General features: G+C 35.9%; 2 protein-coding genes and 1 long non-coding RNA gene across 3 annotated transcripts; 1 reads left to right on the forward strand and 2 right to left on the reverse strand.

Annotated features, from left to right (window-relative positions):
• The first annotated feature begins 1,711 nt into the window (after positions 1 to 1,711).
• Positions 1,712 to 11,044, forward strand: LOC136817377 (uncharacterized). The gene is made up of 4 exons (XR_010848075.1): positions 1,712 to 1,871; positions 2,158 to 2,208; positions 2,680 to 2,827; positions 10,211 to 11,044. It is a non-coding gene; the product is annotated as an uncharacterized lncRNA (long non-coding RNA).
• A 2,445-nt stretch (positions 11,045 to 13,489) lies between these two features.
• Positions 13,490 to 16,802, reverse strand: LOC136817383 (uncharacterized). The gene is made up of 3 exons (XM_067073723.1): positions 16,063 to 16,802; positions 13,966 to 14,888; positions 13,490 to 13,729 (listed from the first exon to the last, which is right to left on the reverse strand). Exons 1-3 carry the CDS (start codon positions 16,078 to 16,080, stop codon positions 13,504 to 13,506), a joined length of 1,167 nt encoding a protein of 388 aa, XP_066929824.1. The 5' UTR covers positions 16,081 to 16,802; the 3' UTR covers positions 13,490 to 13,503.
• Positions 16,803 to 18,447: 1,645 nt separating this feature from the next.
• On the reverse strand, positions 18,448 to 21,628 carry LOC136817384 (uncharacterized). Its single transcript, XM_067073724.1, has 3 exons — positions 21,530 to 21,628; positions 19,145 to 20,037; positions 18,448 to 18,891 (listed from the first exon to the last, which is right to left on the reverse strand). The coding sequence occupies exons 1-3, from the start codon at positions 21,545 to 21,547 to the stop codon at positions 18,666 to 18,668; spliced, it is 1,137 nt and encodes a 378-aa protein (XP_066929825.1). The 5' UTR covers positions 21,548 to 21,628; the 3' UTR covers positions 18,448 to 18,665.
• Between the last annotated feature and the right edge of the window lie 1,530 nt (positions 21,629 to 23,158).

Here is a 23,158-nt window from a genome sequence, read left to right on the forward strand (position 1 = left end):
ATCTTTCTCCCTCCAGGAGTGTGTATCAAAGTGTAACGAATACAAATGATTTTTGAACATTGTGTTTCAAAAGTACCTAAAAACGTATTAGCTCTAACATAAATACTTTATAAGTACCATAATTCAGGGAAATTTTTGATCTTCTTAACTTTTTGATTTTTCAGCCAAAAAATGTGAGTATGTATTTTTGTGGGATTTCTTAAGAAATTGGGTTTACACGTTTTTTTATAAGAACAAACTATATAAGAACATAACATGGTTACTGCCCCCCCCCCTTAAAATAAGGGGGGGGTCAAAAAATTTGCCTTTTAAAAAAAGGGGGATTTTTATCATTTTTTTTAAATAAGGGGGGATTCTTTATCAAGGGCTGCAATAATCTATCAAAATAAGAAAAAAGGGGGGACTAAAATATTTGGTTTTATTGATAATAATTTTCTTTGTCTAATAATATCTTCTTTCCCGTTTTTGTGCTCACAATCTCATGCCCACTATTTTGCAGACCATACTATATTGAAAGTTATTTACATTAGAATGACCTTTAACAGACCAAATCAAACCATAAAAACTATTATTCTCCCCAATTAGATAACGTTTTAAGCTGTTTTGAGGGTGTAAAAAGTGAAAAATCTTCATTTCTTCAGTGAAAAATTTTCGACATTTTTTTTCCTAAATCTTGCCCCCTCCCCCATACAAATGGCTCACCGGGTCCCATGAATCTGCATACTCTCTTCCCTCTCTCTCTATTGTAAATATTGTTTGCTGAAGGGTACAAAGATTTTCTTGAAATAGTTGGTCGACATCAATGATCTTTAACATTAATGATCTTTGACATTTTCAGCTCTGTCACATCAAAAATCAATGTCATAAGCATGAAATCTTACTTGTGTTTTACTGCCTAAAATCTCTACTTGGGAAGACCACTTACTCGACCTAACTTAAACTAGGACTACAATCAGAAAACATTCCCAGTTCAAATCTAATGATAAAGATAATTTACAAGGCCTAAGATATGAACAAAACACAACTGTTGTACCAGATACTGCATCTTTTGTTTGGTTTTATTCATAAAAAGTTTTATTTGTATCATTTGATTATAGGATCCAGTTTATTTTCAATGATTTCTTTTTATTGAATTTTTTTTAGTTGGATATCATTAGGTACCTATTATAATGTTGATGACATTGATATCAAACCAATCGTTGTACTTTGTTATTGTCAAAGTCTAAAAATAAAAATCTGAGGGGGGATTCCTCTTTTTTTTTTCATTTTAAGGGGGGACATTCTAACAAGGGGTACCGGTAATTTTTGTTCGATTTAAGGGGGGAGTTTTCTTTAAGGGCAAAATTGCATTTTAAGGGGGGGGGGCTGAAAAAGTAGGCAGAAACCATGACATAAGGCTTCGATGGCCAAATTGTTAGAACAATTTAAGAACATTTTAAGGCTTTGTAGACCCTAGAACACTCAATTTATTAGGAAAATGGACAAAAATACTCAAAAATGGTCATCGAAACCTTATGTTCTTATATAGTTTGCTCTTATAAGAAACGTGAAGTAGAATTGAACACGGCTTAAAGACACTAAAAGTTTCGACTTCGGGTCATTAGACAATTACAGTGCATCATAGGTGTGTCAAAGGGATAAACAAAAGGAGATTGCGAACTAATCTTCTAATTCCGTTCTTTTTCAGATCAAGACAAAAATCTCTAGATAAAAATCTCAAGATAAATATTGGACTGGGCACGCACACAAAGAAAATGCTACAAAAAATTAAATCCAAATCTTTTTACTGAAAATCTGCACGTGTTGACAACATGTAGTCTCATGCGAACAAAACACGAAAACAAAAGAACGGTCAGAGGTTTGAGAAACAGGTTTGTCAGGTTTGTTCCATGGTATTTAATTACTTTAACATTGTCATCATCATCAATTGTCAGAGAAAGAATACACGAAAAATTGATTTGAAATCCCTTTAAATGATGTGAAACGTCAATGCAAATTATATTTTATCAACGCTACGACATAAACAGTTCTCTTTCATTGCACGTGCAAAGAATGTAGAGCATTGTTTTATTGTGATGTGGTCTGTTGCATGTGTTTGTTATTCCTTGCCCCCCATTTTCCCTTTGTTTAAATCTCTTATATTTTCTTTTCCACCAGAACCACCAAAAAATATTTCCATTTGGAATATCACTGGACAGAAGAAAGAAGGTAAGAATTATTTCTTTACTGGAGATCCTTTGATGGTTGAACTCATTTTTCAACCTCTAATCCTAACAACAAGCATGCTTTCTCGTAACATAAGTTCCTTAAAAGAAGGGGTGGAACTAAGGTGGATTTTAGACTTTGAGGAGGTCATTTTTCGGATACTGGACGAAGAATTTTCACTGACACCACACCACGTCTCTTTTCGACCAAAAACCCTCTGAATTTCTTCCTCAAGAGTAGTTCCCTAAATTTTACACCCACAAAATCATTGTGCTCTTGGATGTCACCTCTATCCACAATATGGAGATACCCGAACTATTTCCCATCTGTTATAATACCCTTGCTTTCTGAACTATTATAGTAGATCTACTAACCAGCCCATTCGGAATAACGGGGTATTATTTTGGTTCTGGTATATTAACTCTAAAATTTAGGCTTATTATTGTTAATTGAGGTTCATTTTCGTTTTCTTAGGTTTTCATTCTTGTCAATTTTCAAAATTCGAATTATGGAGGACAACCGAAGCTGTAAGAAGCCACAAAGACCCGTCACAAAATCCAAAAAGTGTGTCGTTTTATAGGAAAAGTCATTCAATCAGCCCTCGAAGAAGAATTCTGAGCAGGTATGGACCATTCCATTTATTTAAGTTTCTTTATTCACACTACAGTATTTGGTATCCTTTGTGATTGGCAAGCTTTATAGAGTTTAATCACTAGCTGAGTAAGTCTTTAAAACAACTTCCATGATAACGCCTGTACAGTTGTCTCTCTCTAATTCGATCTTCAAGGGACTAACTTCTTCGAATTAGAGTAGGATTCAAACTATAGAGAGCATGTTAAACTCATTTCCAGCTGCGGAGACCAAGGTTTAGTTTGAATTACTGAATAGAAACTCGATTTGTCCGAAAAACAGCCGAAAGAACCTGGAAATACGCCATGAATGTTTGCCAGGAATGGCAACTACGGTACTGGTGTTTGAGTTAGCCTGCGAGAATAAGGTCAATTTTTGTGGATTTAAAGGATTTAAAGTATTTTCATTGCGGGGGTATCCTTTATAAAAGAATTCTACAAGTCTTTCATAAAAACGTCAAAATTTTTGCTGTTTAGTGTGGACCTTTCTAATATGCATATTTTTTTCTCATATTTTCAAAATAGTTGAAAGTTGGTAGTGGGTCGTCACCTTTGATTATCTTTAAAATAAATTAAATTTTTCTATCGTTAAGTAATCACTGAAAGGCATTGGATTGCCTAGGTTTATTTTCATATTACGGGTTTTGAGAACATTTTTCCTATTCTATAGAAATTTAAAAAAGATGTATGAACCTATTTTAAATAGTAGTGCCCACGTGGTATCCTTGTACGCCCCTGTAGCATTTCCCAGACAGATTTCATTTTACAGAACTACTCATCATGAGACCAGCAAATCTCATTTCAAATCCCATATCAAATGATGATGGGTTCTGGGTGATGTCATAATCCACTTATAAAGTGACTAATGATGGAAAGAACCTTTTAATATTTTCCAACTTTGTTGTCTGATGATACAAACTTGATAACTTTAAAGTGGGAACGGCTTTTCGATAATTTTGTTTGCTGAGAGTTGTCTGGAGTCTAAAGAGCTCTTTATGCAAAGCCTCTGTTAAGTTTTGTTTGGCTTTGTTGGTAGAGTGTGATGTAATATTCTCTCGAGCTTCGAACTGATTAGCTTCAGAGTTCCATAACAGACGTCAAAAAAGACGAAGCCATTTATCTTTCATCAGCTAAGAGGCTTTCTCTCCGCCTCAATATACTTTTTACTTTAAATCGTATAAGTTATTTATTATCAGTATACCATCTTCTTTGAGAAAATTCATTTCTTTTGGCATGTTATTATAAAGTCAACCCGGGTTTCTAGTCTGATCGTCAAATCCTGTTTTATCCTATCAAGAAATAGATAAACTTTCAAATAATCCCACCCTCCTTCGTTGAGTTTGAACTATCTCCCTTTTTAATTTTATGGGTGCTGCTGTGTTAACCCCTCTAGAAAAGAATTTAGCATTAGCTCAACCCTTAAAGTTTTCTCTTGTCAATAAAACCTATTGTCTGAAAAATGTATGTAATAGCCTTAAACGAGATTACGAAATTTAACTTTGCTTGGGGTACACATTCCAACCCAGGGTAGAATTGTTCTTTTAAATTGCGCATGAGTTCTTAAATATTTATTTGGAATTCTGCAAAAGTTTGGTCTGGTCTTGTAGTTTGAAAAATTCAGACAGTAATTTGTTATTTTGCGGACTTAAGGTTTAGGTTGCGAGTCCTTTATATTTGTTTCCCTGAAACTCATCTAGAAATATAATGCTCAGGAATGTACAGGATTCCTTCGTATGAAATGCTGTTTAATGCTGGTGCGATTATTGTAAGTTTGGAGTGTTTGTACCAAAGAAATCGTCATCAGAAAGACAACAAAGTAGCTCAGCAGCGTGCAAAGAAAAATGCATTAGCGTGTGTTATCAAAACAACACATCATGATTTGGCTCCTGTGAGCTTTCATCGCGCGAAACTCGAGAAGGTGCGAAATCGTTTTGTTATGTCCAAGTGTGGTTGAGAGAGGAGTTAATTAGCGAAGGTTGTGGTTTCCCTATGGATGTTGAAAAGATGTCTAATGGACATGTGCGATTGATTCCCCTTCGATTTCTCTCTTGAAAAACGTGTTGGAGCGAAAACCAGAAAAACTGGAAATGACAAATGATGAAAAATCGCTAACATTTTTTTTTTGTTTCAACAAATTTTTTTTGTTGTTACCGCAAAATGTTAGATAAAGTCACCCTCCAATCGAAACAAATTTCTCTACGTGTGCGCTCCACCGTGTTGAATTTTCTTCACTGTGGCTCTCCTTCGTTGTACATTTTCCTGAGGATACGTCAATGTTGTAATACGATGGCTTGCTTAATTGCTCTCTTCACAATTTTCACATTTTTTCATGGCTACAAACATTCAAAAGACAAAATAATTTCTTGTTTTTCAAAACATTTTCTTTTGGCGTCGTTGTCTTTAAGAGATGCCATATTGGAGTTTTGACATATCGGTTTCTGGGCATGAATGATGGACTTTTGTAATGTATTGTACAGGGTAATACTTCATAGCCAATGTGTTGGTATTAGACTTACGGTAATGAATACACACTTAAGTGATTTACGAAGGAGCAGCATGAGGAACGGTTGAGTTGAGATCATTGAGTTAAAACCTTGAAGACGCTAGTGAAAAATCTTCAACCTTTCTCAAGCAAGAAAAACGAAGCTTAAGATTTGCACAGCATTTCGACGGATTCAATTCTGAACGTTTATCCATTTTGAGATTGACTTTAAAATCTGATTGTTCATGAGTCGCAGTTTCTGTGCAAAAGTTCCGTAGTTAGGTTTTGTTTAGAGGGTGGCCAATTTCGGGTAAAACTTAAATTAAATTCTTATTCGATTCAAGAGGTTTAGCAGCCCGGGGTCCATTTAAAGCTCTTTGATAGACTGGATGGCGCGATTAAGTGGCCCGGTAGTATATGGTAATATGCTTTTGCTTAGGCGGACTGTAAAACAGTCCGCCAGATTTTAGTTCTTTTTGGAAGGTAAAAACAGTACGAAGCAATGTTTTTATTTGAGAATAAGTGATTGCAAATCTGTTATTGATGTTTGTTTCTCATTTTTGATTACATCTTTCAACTCCAAGTAGTTTTTTTGTTATTTGGATTTTAAACATTCTTTTTCAAAATGTCGACCTCGCCAAACGCTCCTAGTCTACTTCACTGGACTCAGCGTCATCAAAAATTGTCAAAAAGCAAAGTTCAGCCAAAAGTAGACTCTAGTCTAGAGGTTTAGCAGCTTTTCTGCCTTATCACCCTTTAAATCAACCAAAAACTTTAATCCATAAATACCTCAATCATCTTACCCAATTATCCAACTAATCTCAATAATTTATAATGACCACTTAATGATGATTTCCACAAGTTGATCTATGGACTTTGAACATTGATACTTAATTGGGTCTTTAATTTCATCCGCTTCTGGTGTTGTGTAATTAGACCCTTATTTCTCACAACTATTGCCAATTTTTTGCGCAAACTTTGAAATAATAAACATTTCTAAACACGATGTTAATTAAATGACCAGCTCACCGCTTAATGACTAACTGAACTTGTCAACTTTCTTCTATTTTGAAATGAATGAAACCAGGATAAGCTTGTTCATCGGTTATGAATGAATTTTTTGGGGACTTAAGTTTGTATTTATCCTTCAAACAATTTCATATTATAGGATCTGGCAGATTAGTTGTTATCGCATACTTTGTGCTAATTTAGGGAAATTCACGTTTTTAAAATCGCGAGTTTTAGTTAGCGTTTAGCTGCTCTTAAATATTGCTTAACAATATAACAATAGCGTTCAGTTTGAGGTCGTTGTTGTTATTTTCTGCCCGCGCAGTTTGATTATTAGCCCGAGAGTGTCATTTGGGCCCGACGCGAAGCGGAAGCTTAACGCTATTATTATTATTATCCATATCGGACATTCAAACAAAGTTTTTTTTAGCGTCAGCCAAGTCTTTTCGCTTCAATGCAATGACTTTAACAAGTTTTGAGTACCCTTGCGAGCGGGCCGCAAATGACCAAAAGGTTTTTTTTTCTGACGTTAGTTTAGTCTTTTCGCTTCAATGCAACGACTTCAATAAAGTTCCGAGCGGGCCGCAAATGACGTTATCGCCCTATAAACAGGGCTGTTAATGATATTTCAGCCCTCTGAAGCGCGACGCCTTAGTTTTTTCAGCGCAGGTATGACTATTTGAGTCATAGAACCTTTCAATACCGCCTGCCGTTCGAATCTTTAATGGCTTACTTTAATGACCGCTATATGGATAATAATTATTCGGTTAGCGGATATTTTATATTTGTTGCACGAAGAAAGGCAAGAAGGAGGAGGTGTATGCACATTGTATCATTTTGTTAATAAAATGCTTCAAATTCTTTCTACACAGAAGTCTGGTACTGACTCCGCCCCTTCAAAAGGGGGTATTACAAATCACAAATATTTCGTTCAAAGGAAACTGGAATTTCGTCAGTGGTTTCCAGGCGACATTCCAACCGTCCTTTTAATAGAAAATCATTCATAACTTCTTTCATAATACTCATATAACGGTGTCACGAAAATTTACTAGTACAACTGTTTTTTTTGTTTTTTTTACTTTTATTGAATGAAATATTTCTTATTTTGATTCAATGTTACCAAATAAATCTGGACAAATCGGTTTTCGAAAAGTTTCTCGTGATTATATACAGCTCTTTTCTCTTCTTTGGACGGGTTTCTTCCCTTGTTGCATATCTCTACGTTTGACATTGATCGAATTATTACTGTCAACTATATTTGTAACAAAGAAGACATATCATGCTTGTGAGTGGCACAAAATAATTTGTCTCAGTTTTCAACTAGTAGTTTGTTATGAACTTAAGTGAAAGCATTTCAGATATTTTTAAGTTGTTATTGTTATGTTCAATGTTAATGTGATAATGCGATTCTTTTGAGCTTCAAATATTCATTTTCATGGGTTCTTCGTGTATGTCCTGTAATTTCTGAAAGTAATCTTCATTCTTCATTTTATTGATCCCCGAACGGGGGGGGGGTAACTAACCACCATTTTTACCCTCAAAATGCTAAATTTCTTTCCTCTATTTTTTACCCAAAATTTTCAGCTTTTCACATACCGTATTCTGTAATACACGAAAAACTTTTCATCCCTTTTTCTAATGAATTTTATTTCGTCATATTACGTAATTATATGATGGATGACCTCGTTGGCTCTTGGATCGATTGAAAAATTTCGATATCAGATTTTGTTGTTTGTGGTTTGGAAATTCTTTAAATTACACTGGAGTGACTTCTCTCTTACTGGCTCCTCGTTATAAAACTATAGATGAAGTTGAAAACACTTTTAAGCATTTCATTTGCGTGATTGTTATTGTAAGGGGAGGTACTCTAATGTTACACAAGTTCTCTCAGCTTTGGAAGAGAGCAAAGAGTAGAGCCTTTTTTTTAGCTTTTCTAATTGTTTTACTTTCTGCTATCGTATTAACGTTGCTTCTCTACCTGCATTGCAAAGTTTGCAATGAATTCCATTGATTTTGATTATCAATTTATGATATCAACTTAGGAGTAGCTACTTGTGACTACCAGGGGTACTTGGGTAAAAAAGGTTGCGTGCATATGCGCCGACCGAAATCGGAGAACAGCGAGACTGAAGATTTCTTGAATTTAGCGACTCTGTTTTTGTTTTTTTGTGGTTTTCATACCGTTAGAGAGAGTTTGGAGGTGACTATTTTGACTTTTTGTTTTCGTAACTCTTATGATGGACTTTCGAGTGTGCTAAAGTCTGACCCAGGATCTTGACTAAGAATATCGATGAGGCGATTTTGTTTTTTCACATCCATAGCAAAAAGTCCGTAAACAAATTTCAGGTTGTTCTTTTGGAAGATGACCTTTTGAATAAGATCGACGGTGAATAATATCTCTAAAAATATCTTCCAATTTTGATTCCAAATTTCAATTTCGGTTAAAAAAGAAAAAGTACTCGCTTTCTCAGTTTTTTAGCCTCGAATTAAACAAGCTTTTGGGAGCTATCTTTATTGTAAAAACCGAAAAAATAATGAACTGACTTTTAGACTTTATTTTCATGTATTATTCATGATTTGTCTGACAATAGTGTTTTTCCTATTTCCAGAGAATTTTTAGCTAAGAATCGCTTTTAACTAGTAGTATCTGGCCTCCAGACCTTTTTTGGGAGCTTATAAAGTAGATTGGAATTTCGGACATAATCCTCATTGTTGGTTCGAGACAATAGGTCAGAACTGGAATCACTTGGTCAAGAATTTCTTGAATTCTTTCACTTTCAGTCTGGTGATTCATACTTTGGTTATTCTCTTCCTTCCTCTGAATTTAGAAAGTATTTCCTGCGATAGAATGAAGGAAGCAGTTGCTTTAAAATAATCCGTACAATTCTGACGTGCGTTTGATCTCTAAGCAAACGAGTTCGGGATTGGACTTTATTCCTCTGTTTACATATTTCACTTTCAAATTATTTTTGACTTAATGTTTGTTTGTTTGTTTGTTTGTTTGTTTGTTTGTTTGTTTGCTGCCCGGGGGGGGGGGCAGCTGGGCAAAAGGACCGACGGGTATGTGCGGGCACTAAGGGTGTCTTTTTCAAGGCACCTCAAATGCACTGTAAGGGTCGTAAAAACTAGAGATGCACTGTAAGGGTAGAAATTTCAGAAAATTCTTGAAAAATCTAGATATTTTGACCAAAAATGCTAGAATTTTGACCATTTTTTGCACGAAAAGGATCGAAAATTTGGGGGAAAATGCACTCTAAGGGTATGATTTTCACTGATTTTTGCTGCACTGTAAGGGTGCAATTTTAAAAGCCAATTTTTGGCCCGCACATACCGTCAGTCCGCAAACCCAGTGCCACCCCCCCCCCCCCGGGGTTTGCTGGCAAAGTGGTTTTCAGTGAGGAGTGAAAATCTATCAGCAGATTCTTGAAATGTTTTTTTTTAGTCGTTAACAAAGAGGTTCCCGTTCCAAACACGCCAATGTCATCCTCCTATTGTGCAATCTTTTGGTGTGTAGGAGAGAAAAGAGAAAATTGAGAAATGAGTTGAAACGAGGAAGCCTTGGAGCGGAGGCCAACAGGAGGTTGTTAAAATAAACCACAGATGAAGGATTCTTGCATGACAGTTTTGTTTAATGAATGTCTGAAACTTCCCTTTAATTCTTTCCGTTCACATACAGACAGATCCTTTATAAGGAGAATTTTCTGGATACTGTCAAGTGTTGCTATAAAAGAAATCGTTGAATGGAGCAGTATCGAGAGAGTTTTTGATTCGTGGTTTTGCCTCCTGTTTCGCTAAATCTAAATCTTTTTACTGAATTTGCTACACTGACAATGTTTCGTTGCACTTAGCATTTATTTATTATTTTTCCATTTTTTTCTCATTTCAGCAACAATGTTAACAAACAAGAGAAAAATATCAGCGGGTCCCGACCTTCAACCCATCTTCGAAAACGAAGACGTCGTTGAGAAATTTGAATATAATGTTATCGTTGAACCCTTTCCATCCATGGGCGTTATCAAACATACACCTGTCAAGATAGAAAATCGACCGCCACAAGCACCCCGTAAAAACAAAATGGCGGCTGGGGACCAAATCGATTACGTCAACAATGCATTGTCATGGTTACAAACGGAGCTTGAACTTTTGAAACGTGAAGATAAAGAGCCGTTATGTTTTTATAAAAACCTTATGACCACGGTCAATAATTTAAAACGTGTGACCACTACTTTCAAAGAACAATCGGACACGTTATGTAAAATACCAAATAGTATTGAAAATGCCGAACACGATAAAATTCGAAAACTAAATTCATCCACGAACACTCTTGAAAAGGGAATATATGAGCAAGGGAAAGAAAAAAGTTCCGTTGGTACTTGATGATTCTCCTCAACGCAATGTCAGGATTCGTGATGCTCGGTACACGAAAACATACGTTACCATGGATACAAAGTATGTTGCGAAGAGAAGATGCCGCGTTGGTCAAAGTACCATACTTTCTACAGCCGTTTAATTGTGAAAGAATATAAAGTTGATTTGAGAAACGAGAAACATTCAATGTTACGGTGACCAATGAGAAAATAAAGAAGGATTTATTCTGATCCTTCCAACTAGCCTTTAATGACTGGCTCAGACACCAGATAAACCTTGGAAGAAGCTCTTGGGTAGAAAAATTTTGTTATTGTAAAACAGCCGAAAATATTGCGAAATGTTTTCTTGATTATTTTCTCAACTTTTCACTGTAGTGGGGTCGTTTAGCATAATTTACGGGAAAAAAATAATATATAGCTGAAACTTTCTCCAGACCTTCTCTATAGGATGCTTATGTCTCAGGAAAAAATCCCCTAAAATCCCACTGGTGGAACATCTCTTTTTTGGGCTATTTCTTTTTTTCCCCAGGCAAAACCCTAAGGGCGAATTTTTTTGAAAATTTCAAACTCATTTTCAGACAATATCATGCATACCATTCGAAAGCTCTCAAAAAACTATATAGAAGACTTTTAAACGGGTATAGCCGATTTCATTACCTATTCCATGCCCAAGTTCCACTTTTCGCCAAATTTTAGTCTTAAAATTGACCATAAATTGCATCTTCTGCGTGAATTTTCTCGAGTTAGGTAATGAAATCGGCTATACCCGTTTAAAAGTCTTCTATATAGTTTTTTGAGAGCTTTCGAATGGTATATGCCTGGGGAAAAAAGAAATAGCCCAAAAAAGGGATGTTCCACCGGTGGGATTTTAGGGGATTCTTTCCTGAGACATAACCATCCTATAGAGAAGGTCTGGAGAAAATTTAAACTAGATATTATTTTTTTCCTACAAACAGCCTGTACTTTTGTAACACGACCACACTACTGTTCCTCAAATGACTACCCTAGCGAGTTTATGAGTTTTCAGAATTTTCCCTGCTGGATATTAATTTTGTTTTATCATAAACTCGAAGTTTATAAGAGCTCGCTTTTGCTCATCGTGTTCCCCCAGCTTAGTAACAAGTTACCGTTTCTGATGTGCTAAAAAGGTATCATAAGGAATCAGTCCAGTGATTTAAGCTAGGGTTATTATTTATAAATGACATTTATATTTTTAAACTTTACGCAAATTTCAAAAAAGAAAATTAAAACATCCCAAAAATCCTTCCTCTATTTTTTACCCATGTTTTAGATACGTGGATTTCACTTTCCAGTAATATGCTTTGCTAATACTCTTAGGTGCCAAATAAACGGCCCCCTCCCCCCCCCACTTGTTAATTTTTCGAAAATTTTCCAACCCCCCCGGACCTTATTAGGACCCCCCCCCCGTTTATTAATTTTGAGAATATTGTCAGTTGGCAAAAAGAAGTCCCCTTATTTTGCTCCAAAAAGCCTGATTTTAGCCTATATTAACCTTATTTTTGGGGTTTTCAGAAGTACAATTTCCAACCCCCCGGCAATTAGGTCCCCCCGTTTATTAAAATTTCGAAAGTTTTCCAACCCCCTCCCCCCCCCCCCCCCGTTATTCGAACCCCCCCCCCCCCCCCCCCCCCCCGTTTATTTGGCACCTGAGAGTACGTCATCAAAAATATAGAACCTGAAAAAGTTTCTTCGAATAGCCAGGAAATGTTTTTCTCCCCAAGACAATACATTTTCCAAAGAAGACATCGAGTGAAATAAATGTAGGAGGAAACACTATTGAAGGCCTGGGAAATTTAAGGTTATCTTTAAGTTTTTAGAAAAATATCAAAATAATTAGATTTTTCAATAAGTGGAGTGTGAAATTTTTTTAAGTCTTATTTTTATGGTCTTAATGTGGACAAGTCTGGATAGTGTTTAAAATATGAAGTTGTGCGCTGTATGCAATGGTAAGTTAACAACCATACCATACAACCAACCACTAACGGATTCGTTTTGCTCTGACACTCGATCTGAAAACTACCGTATTTATGGACAAAATTAGGTCTGTAAAATCGGACCCTTACAGTACAATTTTAGTAAACTTAAGCAAAAAATCTGCATTAGTCCCTTTGAAGGCAAATAATAGAAACATTTTCCATAGTTTTGCTCAAAAAGCTTCGTTCTTCTCACTTTTTGCACCCTTGCAAGGTATTTTCTTGCACTTTCCCTGACTTTGATCCTTACAGCGTACTTTGGGAAGCTTATAAAATACCCTCCCCTCCCCACCGGGTTCTATAGTATCTACGACTCAGACTTCTCTAAATGGAACATATATTTAGTACTTCTAGGATAATAATTATACTTTTGATACTCATCTATTAGCTGTCAGCGGACCCGGCACTTTGTCATCTCTTCTAAACTCATCAGAACATAGTCTTAGTCTCCTGTATCTTAGTTACCCAAGAGCAAAAAATCTTTTAGTGATTAATTACATGCTTGTTTCAGGTCGTGTGTACCTTTCATGCGCGACCTTTCTCGGACCAACAGACAAGCAAGCAAGTGAGGAGTGAGAGAACTTTGAATATTTTACAATAAATATTCCAGCCTAATTTAATAAATATTTTATTGAATATATGCAAAAATTATTTAACTCAAGTGCTTTCTCAACTTCTCACAGTGCTATCCAAAATTACAATTTAGCATCATTTGGAAACAGTGGTGATTTTCAAAAGTATAAAAAAGTTCATCATGCATTTGTGCAATTCTTAAAATCTTTTGTTTGGTTAGTCTTTTTTCTTCAATAGTTGAGTTTTTAATTTGAGTCACCAACCATATACATGTGAGTCATTGAATTCGCAATACACTCACATTCACAGCTGACATTCAGTGGTTGCTGGTAGCTTTCCCAAGTGTTCGATACAGAATCCACTAATTTCTTGAAGGAGTAATATATGACTTTCTGCGTGCATGTTCCATCTCCACTGATACACTTGGTCGCGCTATCTGAACATTCAACGCTATTCGCGTACTGCGGAACTCTAATAGAAAGAAAAATTTACATGAAAGACTACTTAAAAGGCAAAAATTTGCAATCGTAGCCATAACATTCTAGTCCTCCACGGGGCAGATAGGGTGTAAGGTATACAGCTAAGATCAATGAGATGCACCAGTGCAAATATAGGAGTGAAAAAGAGGAAACTTTGAAACTAAACAAAACCAAAACATGCCAAAGTCTAATCTTCAAAGGTAAGGAAGATGAGGAAGGAAAACTTACACACTCTCTCCGAAATCAACCGTTTTGTAGCAAGTTTTACAAAGCAGGATAGTATCGCTCGTACTCCCTTCCGAACCTTCAACGGAACACGACCCTTCATTAGAATATGTATACGATAAAGATCTACGCATGCGCACGACTTCTAAATTCTGTAGGGAGCTTCTTCGTGAGCGATAATGATTGGATGTTTTAGGTTGGTCATTTTGTGGTTGGTTTGAACTCCTCTTAAATCGATTCTCGCCTTCTTCTTCTTCATCTTCCTCTATATTTTCATCTTCTTCCTCCTCTACATTCTCATCTTCCAAATTATCTTCCAGAATATGTTTGATATCTTCCAGTTCCTCCAACGAAGGTTGGATTCTTCCTAATTCTTCTCTCTTTCTTTTCTTCCTCAAAGCTTCTTGTCTTTTCTTCTTCCTCTTCTGTATCGTTAATTCTTCACGCTTCTTTTTCTGTTGTTGTTGTTTTTGTCTACGAACTTTACGGATGATTGTTTTGTTTGATTTTCCGCAGGACGGTTTAATACCGCCCAGCGTTTTAATTGCCGTGCATTCCTGGATTTCAGGATCCAAATCTTCGAAAAGTAACATGTCCAATATTCTGGCCCATCTGGTGATCACTTGCACGTCTTTACCTCTAGATAAACGGTGTTGAGCTTTCGCCAGCGTTCTTTCAGCGTCTGTTCGGTTTTTAGCATTCGGTCGATTTTTACGACGCAATTCAGTTCGATTACGTGGTGGCCCTTTTGTATCAGTGTAGTTTTCCAATCTTTCTTTACTAAAGAACAAGAAATCAGGTACTGACGAGTCTTCGCCACCGCTTAGTGATTCAAGAAGGTTGACAAGTTCTTGTTTGCTGTACTTGATGTCCAAGGTGTTGGATGATGTGTCTTTAGTCAGGAGGACCAACAGCCAGATCGATATCTGAATAGGTAAAAGCAAAAGAAATATTTCAAAAGTATTTTCTCATCATATCTTATTCATATAGAACTTCAAGTCAGTTAAAGGCAAAAACTTTTTCAAATTCATCCTTCATTTTATTCTATTTTATTGTTGCTTCATTTTATAATACGAAGCAAAAAAATTATTAACACCTGCTATAAAATGAAATGATTTTTTTGTCAACTTTCTATTATTTGAAAGGGCGGTATCAGTTTTCAAGCTCTTATTTTGTCTCATATTTACAAAATACACCGAATGATTCCAGCTACAAAGTTAAAATGTTTTCAAAGCTAATTCACCACGATCTCATTAGCTCTCAATGGAAACCTTTCTTTTTGTGATTTTTAAGTTAATTTGCTGGATTTCTTGGTTTGGTTTATTATGTTGAGTATATTCTACAACCGTTCTCTTGGTTGTTGCTCTATGCATGTTGTTGTAGAGGTAGGTGACTTCCACTTAGTTTACCCAAGTATAATTTGTGCTACTAAGTTTTAATAAACCCTTGTCTTACAGCCTCGGTGGAGCTTTTTCCCACAGCGGGGGTAAAAATTTATATCGAAATACCAATAAGGATGAAAATTATACTGCTTCAGGCTTGAAAAATCCAGTGGGGATGGTTTTGGAATGAAATCAAAGTCAATTTCCCAGCGGGACTGAGATTGTAGGATGTTCTTCCTAGCGGGGACAAAAATTTAGCCAGATTCTAGTGGATTGGGGTTTCAGCCGGTCTGTGACACATCAGGGTGTGTTAATATACGGAGATGAAAAATCAAAAATGAAAGCATCGAGTAAGTGTACCACCTTCCGAGATCGATTTATTTTGATTTTAGGGAAAACAGGCCTCGAATTATTCTTTTATACAATTAAGTGTAATTTGCATGAAACAAATCAAGTACCTTTTCTTTTTCACGCAATCTACATATATTGCAAACTTAAGAATCTAAATCAAATTTATAACTGAAAATCGCATGGATGGGGTAATATTTTTTTTTCAGTTTTGAGATTGGGCATCTGGGGACAGGAAAGGCAAAAACTAAGTCTGCTCCGTTGACTCAAACCTTCCGAGATCTCAACATTAAAATAGGATAGAAATCTTCCCCGTAAGTAAAAACCTCTGTATAAATACCAAAAAGTTTTTATCGAAAAATATTCTCACCAAAGATCGAATCTTCATATCTTCTCAATAAACACACAACCTTCTACAGCCAACCACACAATTTGTGTTAAAGAAAAAAAAAACGGTTTAACAGAAAAGAGTGAAATCGCACGGCCATGGCACGGGAAATAAAAGCATCTTTTTTTGTGAAAATAATAAACTAATTAAGTACATAAGAAGCAACTCCAACATAGGGCCAACATAATCATTTAAAGATGCTTTCATAAAAATATGAATCGACTTTCTTAATATTCTTTAATTATTGAATAATTGAATAATCCCTTGGTTATAAAAAACCTTTCCAACGCCTCCGGTTTGGGAATGCAAAAAAAAAAAAATGATGAAAGAGAAATTACTTCCGCTTTACTGAGCTAGTTTAAAGTACTGGCATAGGACTAATCTGATTGGTTTTTATACTCTTGCAAGGTATTTTCTTGCACTTTTCCTAATTTTGACACTTACATGTTACAATGCACTTTGAGAAGCGTAAAAATGTACCCTGAAGGGTCGCACCCTACGGTAGGTCTCTTACCTCGAGTGCCCTCCCCTCCGGGTCCTATATTATCTTATGATTCAGACTTCTCTAAATGGAGCATATATGTAGCAAGGACAATGATTATACTTTTGATACTCATCTATTAGCTGTCAGCGGACCCGGCACTTTGTCTCCTCTTCTAAACTCATCAGAACTTAGTCTCCTGTATCTCAGTTACCCAAAGCAAAAAATTTTTTAGTGTGATGAATTAAGTGCTTCTTTCATGCGTGATTTTTCTCGCTTTCTCGGACCAACCAACTACCAACCATCATTTTTTCGGACCCATGAACTACCCATAAAGGTACGAGACGCACTACAGTATGTGGCCCCCAAAACGGCGATCAAATTTGAAACTTCTCTCAAATCTATATGAAAAGAGATTTTACAAAGATTTTTGCTGCATGAAAACCTTTAACACCTCTACTTTATTTCCTGGAAGTTCTTTTTCAAAATTTTCAATTTCAACAATATTTTTCAATCGCTTAATGGCCCCCAAAACGGAGGTTTGAAATTTTAGCGATTTCTCGAGATATCTTTAAGATATGAATAAAAAATTTTGACCATAGTTTTGAAATATGATTTAGAGGGGTTTGGGCATAAATTTATTTGATAAAATTTTTACAGTATACCCCTGGTTGTCAAAATGCAGGTTTGGGGCCCCCAAAACGGAGGTGTAGTTAAAATCAAATTATTAAGCCCAGTGGTAATAGGGGGGAAAACTATGAACATATTTGTGTTTTCCCCTAAATTTACGACCCGATGGATGTAAAATTTATGATTTTTATGAAATATTTCAAGATTTTCGATATTGCAAAGTCCAAACTGAAAATTTAGAAATATTTAAAATGACAATTTTGATTTAACAACGTCTTAATCATGTTTTTGAAAACAAATCTATATTGAAAATAGTTCCATTCATGTATGGAATAAGCTGTGAAAATTTTAGAAAAAAAGTTTAACTGAAACTGAAAATATTAAGCTTTAAAGATATTTTTCTCCTATATTTTGCAAAAAATGACAGAATTTGCTGTTTTTGCTGATTCAGCGAAAAATTTTATATATCATGTTAATTTTTTGTTATAAACTATTAACTCAAGGTGATAGGAATAGAATTCCAAGATTTTTTGATTTATCTCATATTTAGAATTTTCGGTTTTTTCAATGCTGATTCTAGGGCTCCAAAATACTGTTTGACCTTCAAGATGCTATATCTTTTACCCAGCCTCTAAGTCACAGATGTATTTGCATTTTCTGAACGACATTAGGTGTAGAAAGTTTCCTATACCCCGTTTTCATAACTTATTTTCAATATCCAAGGAGCTAGAGTGAGTTTTATGCAATTTTTATCTAATTTTGGTGTTAAAATATTTCCTTTAGACGCGAATATGTTATTTTGAATCCGTCTCAAACCAGCAAAAACATGCTCATTTTTAAGTATAACCATCATTCTTTCAAAATAAACAAAAATCGTTTAATTCCGATAAATCTACAAGTCAGAATCTTCATTTTAATGAAAACCTCCGTTTTGGGGGCCCTCTCCGTTTTGGGGGCCATATACTGTAGGGCACAAGAAGCACGCAATTGTCTCAACACCAATAAGAATGGAAGGTCGCAAGATTCCAAACGAGCATGCAATGTCAAATAATGACTGCATACTCTTAAACGAACGTTACGTCACCAAGTGACGATGATTCTTTCTTAAAGGGGATACATTTTCTCTTTATTCCCATAGATCGATAGCCCAGTCTCATTACTCTCATCCCTTGAGAATGCAGTGGGCTGTAAACCGTTTTGAAGCCCACGGTGAATTTATCAGAGTAGTTAAACAAGCAAATGAGGAGTGAGAAAACTTTGAATATTTTACGATAAATTTTCCAGCTTAAATTAATAAATATTTTATTGAATATAATTTCTAATCAGTCAAATGATGCAAATATTATTAAACTCAAGAGCTTTCTCAACTTCTCACAGTGCTATCCACTTAATTGGATAGTTCATCATGCATTTATTATGCAATTCTTGTAAAATCTTTTGTTTGGTTAGTCTTTTTTTTTCACGAGTTGAGTTTTTAATTTGAGTCACCAACCATATACATGTGAGTCATTGAATTCGCGATACATTCACATTCACAGCTGACATTCAGTGGTTGCTGGTAGCTTTCCCAAGTGTTCGATACGGAATCCACTAATTTCTTGAAGGAATAATATATGACTTTCTGCGTGCATGTTCCATCTCCACTGATACACATGGTCGCGCTATCCGAACATTCAACGCTATTCGCGTACTGCGGAACTCTAATAGAAAGAAAACAGTTACATAAAAGAAAAAAACTAGCAATCGTCGCCATAACCTTCCCCTTCTAAATTCTAGCAGAGGGTGCTTATTGTCCCCCTACCCCAACGAGGCAGGTATGGTGTAAGGTATACAGCTAAGCATCAATGAGACGCACCAGGGCAAATATTCATACAAAAAAGAAGAGAAAAAATAAAAGCAAAGCATGCCAAGTCTAATCTTCAAAGGTAAAGAAGATGAGGAAGGAAAACTTACACACTCTCTCCGAAATCCACCGTTTTGTAGCAAGTTTCACAAAGCAGGATAGTATCGCTCGTACTCCCTTCCGAACCTTCAAGGAAACACGATCCTTCATTGGAATACGTATACGATAAAGATCTACGCATGCGCACGACGTCTAAATTCTGTACGGGGCTTCTTCGTGAGCGATGATGATTGGAGGTTTCAGGTTGATCGTTTTGTGGTTGGTTTGAACTCCTCTTGAATCGATTCTCGCCTTCTTCTTCTTCATCTTCCTCTACATTCTTATCTTCCAAATTATCTTCCAGAATATGTTTGATATCTTCCAGTTCCTCCAAAGAAGGTGGGATTCTTCCTAATTCTTCTCTCTTTCTTTTCTTCCTCAAAGCTTCTTGTCTTTTCTTCTTCTTCTGTATCGCTAATTCTTCACGCTTCTTTTTCTGTTGTTGTTTTCGTCTACGAACTTTACGGATGATTGTTTTGTTTGATTTGCCGCAGGGCGGTTTAATACCGCCCAGCGTTTTAATTGCCGTGCATTCCTGGATTTCTGGATCTAAGTCTTCGAAAAGTAACATGTCCAATATTCTGGCCCATCTGGTGATCACCTGCACGTCTTTACCTCTTGATAAACGGTGTTGAGCTTTCGCCAGCGTTCTTTCAGCGTCCGTTCGGTTTTTAGGATTCGGTCGATCTTTACGACGCAATTCAGTTCGATTACGTGGTGGCCCTTTTGTATCAGTGTAGTTTTCCAATCTTTCTTTACTAAAGAACAAGAAATCAGGTACTGACGAGTCTTCGCCACCGCTTAGTGATTCAAGAAGATTGATAAGTTCTTGTTTGCTGTACTTGATGTTCAAGGTGTTGGATGATGTGTCTTTAGTCAGGAGGATCAACAGCCAGATCGATATCTGAATAGGTAAAAGCAAAAAAATATGTCAAAAGTATTTTCTCATCATATCTTATTCATATAAAACTTTCAAATCAGTTAAAGGCAAAAACTTTTTCAAATTTATCCTTCATTTTATTCTATTTTATTGTTGCTTCATTTTATAATACGAACCAAAAAATTTATTAACACCTGCTATAAAATGAAATGATTTTTTTGTCAACTTTCTATTATTTGAAAGGGCGGTATCAGTTTTCAAGCTCTTATTTTGTCTCATATTTACAAAATACACCGAATGATTCCAGCTATAAAGTTAAAATGTTTTCAAAGCTAATTCACCACGATCTCATTTGCTCTCAATGGAAATTTTTCTTTTTGTGATTTATAAGTTAATTTGCTGGATTTCTTGGTTTGGTTTATTATGTTGAGTATATTTTACAACCGTTCTCTTGGTTGTTGCTCTATGGCATGTTGTTATAGAGGTAGGTCACTTCCACTTAGTTTACCCAAGTATAATTTGTGATACTAAGTTTTAATAGACCCCTGTCCTACAGCCTCGGTGGAGCTTTATCCCACAGCAGGGGTAAAAGTTCTTATCAAAATCCCGATGGGGATAAAAATTGTACTGCTCCAGGCTTAAAAAATCCAGTGGGGATGGTTTTGGAGTGAATTCAAAGTCGATTTCCCAGCGGGACTGAGCTTGTAGGATATTCTTCCTAGCGGGGGCAAACATTTAGCCATATTCTAGTGGATTGGGGTTTCAGCCGGTCTGTGACACATCAGGGTGTGTTAATATACGGAGATGAAAAATCAAAAATGAAAGCATAGAGTAGTGTGGTGTAATTGTAATTGTACCACCTTCCGAGATCGATTTATTTTGATTTTAGGGAAAACAGGCCTCGAATTATTCTTTTATACAATTAAGTGTATAATTTGCATGAAACAAATCAAGTAACTTTTCTTTTTCAAGCAATCTACATAGGGGGGTTTTCACGGTTGGCGGAGGAGCGGAATCGGAATTACGGAAATTGGGTTCTCTGACGGAGACGGAAAATTAGACAATTTTAGTGCGGAAAAACGGAATTTAGCAAAAAAATTTGCGGAATTTCGGAATTAGTAAAAGATATTCAAAATTTGCGGAATTTTCGACAAAAATATTGAATTTCAAAGGAATTTTGGGTGACGGAATTTTGGTTCAATTTAAGACGGTTTGACGGAAATTGGAGAAAAAATTGACGGAATTGCGGAATCGGGTACCCCCTGAAACCCCCCCCTACATATATTGCAAACTTAAGAATCTAAATCAAATTTATAACTGAAAATCGCATGGATGGGGTAATATTTTTTTTCAGTTTTGAGCTTAGGCATCCGGGGATAAAAAAGGCCAAAACTAAGTCTGCTCCGTTGACACAAACTGTCCGAGATCTCAATATTCAAATAGGATAGAAATCTTTCCGGTAAGAAAGAACCTCTGTATAAATACCAAAAAGTTTTAATCGAAAAAATATTCTCACCAAAGATCGAATCTTCATATCTTCTCTATAAACATACAACCTTCTACAGCCAACCACACAATTTGTGTTATAGAAAAAAAAACGATTTAACAGAAAAGAGTGAAATCGCACGGCCATGGCACGGGAAATAAAAGCATTTTTTTTTGTTAAAATAATAAACTAATTAAGTACATAAGTAGCAACTCCAACATAGGGCCAACATAATCATTTAATGATGCTTTCAAAAAAATATGAATCGACTTTCTTAATATTCTTTAATGATTGAATAATTGAATAATCCCTTGGTTATAAAAAACCTTTCCAACGCCTCCGGTTTGGGAATGCAAAAAAAAAAATGATGAAAGAGAAATTACTTCCGCTTTACTGAGCTAGTTAAAAGTACTGGCATAGGACTAATCTGATTGGTTAAAATCTCAAAATTATCACAGGAAAAACTTTTCGATTTCCAGGGTTGGAAATTCAATATTTTTGGGTTGGAAATTTTGGTTTTATAATTGAGGGTTGGAAATTTGAGCGATTACCTTAAGCTGATTTGGAAAACGTAAATTACCCATAGGTTTTGTAGAATAAACCAATGCCCTTGAAAAATCAAGTGAAAAAAACCCATGTAGAAATGACAATTTTCCAAGGCTGGTTGGAAAACATGACTTTTTGGGTGGGAAATCTTTATTTTCCAAACAGTTTGGGAATCGAAAATAAGGTCAAAAATCAATGTGAAAATACATATTTTTGTAAATTTGCTACCTCGGGTTGAAAGACTAGACTTTTTGGGTCGGAAATTTGTGTTTCTCCCAAACAGTTTGGAAAACGTTAAAAACCCATGTAGAAATTACGTTTTTGTAACCATTTTCTGCACATGTCCTTTGAGAAAACCACAAGCGATTTTTCGTTCAAAACTGTTTTGATGTATGGCTAACCTAGATATTAGGCTATAAAAGGCCGCTACCCACTCGGAATTTTATGGTCGTACAAGGCGCACGGCTTAATTATTGCATAAATTACATAAATCAAGCCTTCGTGGGCTCTCGCTTTGAGCGCAACAAGAGTTGAAACTTTTTAACTTTTTTTGCTAGGCTGTGCGGCTTCCCTATTGTTCTTTTTTAAATAGCCAATCAGAAGAGACATTTAACTCTCTTGTACCGTGTGCAAAAAATATCAACAATAGAAAAAAGAAAAAATGTGTGGAATGGGAAAAGCGTTCAGCGACCAAAGCGCCCGAGCCTGTGCGCCTTGTTCGCCGACCATAAAATACTGAGTGGGTAGCGGCCTTAATATGTGAGCAGTCAAGCTGTAAGTTTCCGTCAGGTGAGGCGTCTCTTCGGAGCGGCCTCGGTCAATCGCGGTGAGTTCGCACAGTGATCTAAGATCAACCACGTATCTATGCGAACAATAACGAGAGATTGACCGGGAGCCATCGAGCCTAGGCTAGCGAGTTACTGTTCACAAAAACAAAAACCTTGTTTAAGATCATTTTTTCCACATCTCTGCCATCACTTTTTGGATTTAGGCTTTTTTCAACCTAGATTTTTGAAAATTCCAAGCCATGGAAAATGCAAAATTTCCAACCTTGGAAAATGTCCCACATTTCCAGATTGGATTTTTCCATTGGATTTTATCTTTTTTCCAACT

Source organism: Clytia hemisphaerica, unplaced genomic scaffold, assembly GCF_902728285.1.
Source record: "Clytia hemisphaerica strain Z4C2 unplaced genomic scaffold, Clytia hemisphaerica genome assembly, whole genome shotgun sequence".
Classification (NCBI taxonomy): Eukaryota; Metazoa; Cnidaria; class Hydrozoa; order Leptothecata; family Clytiidae; genus Clytia; species Clytia hemisphaerica.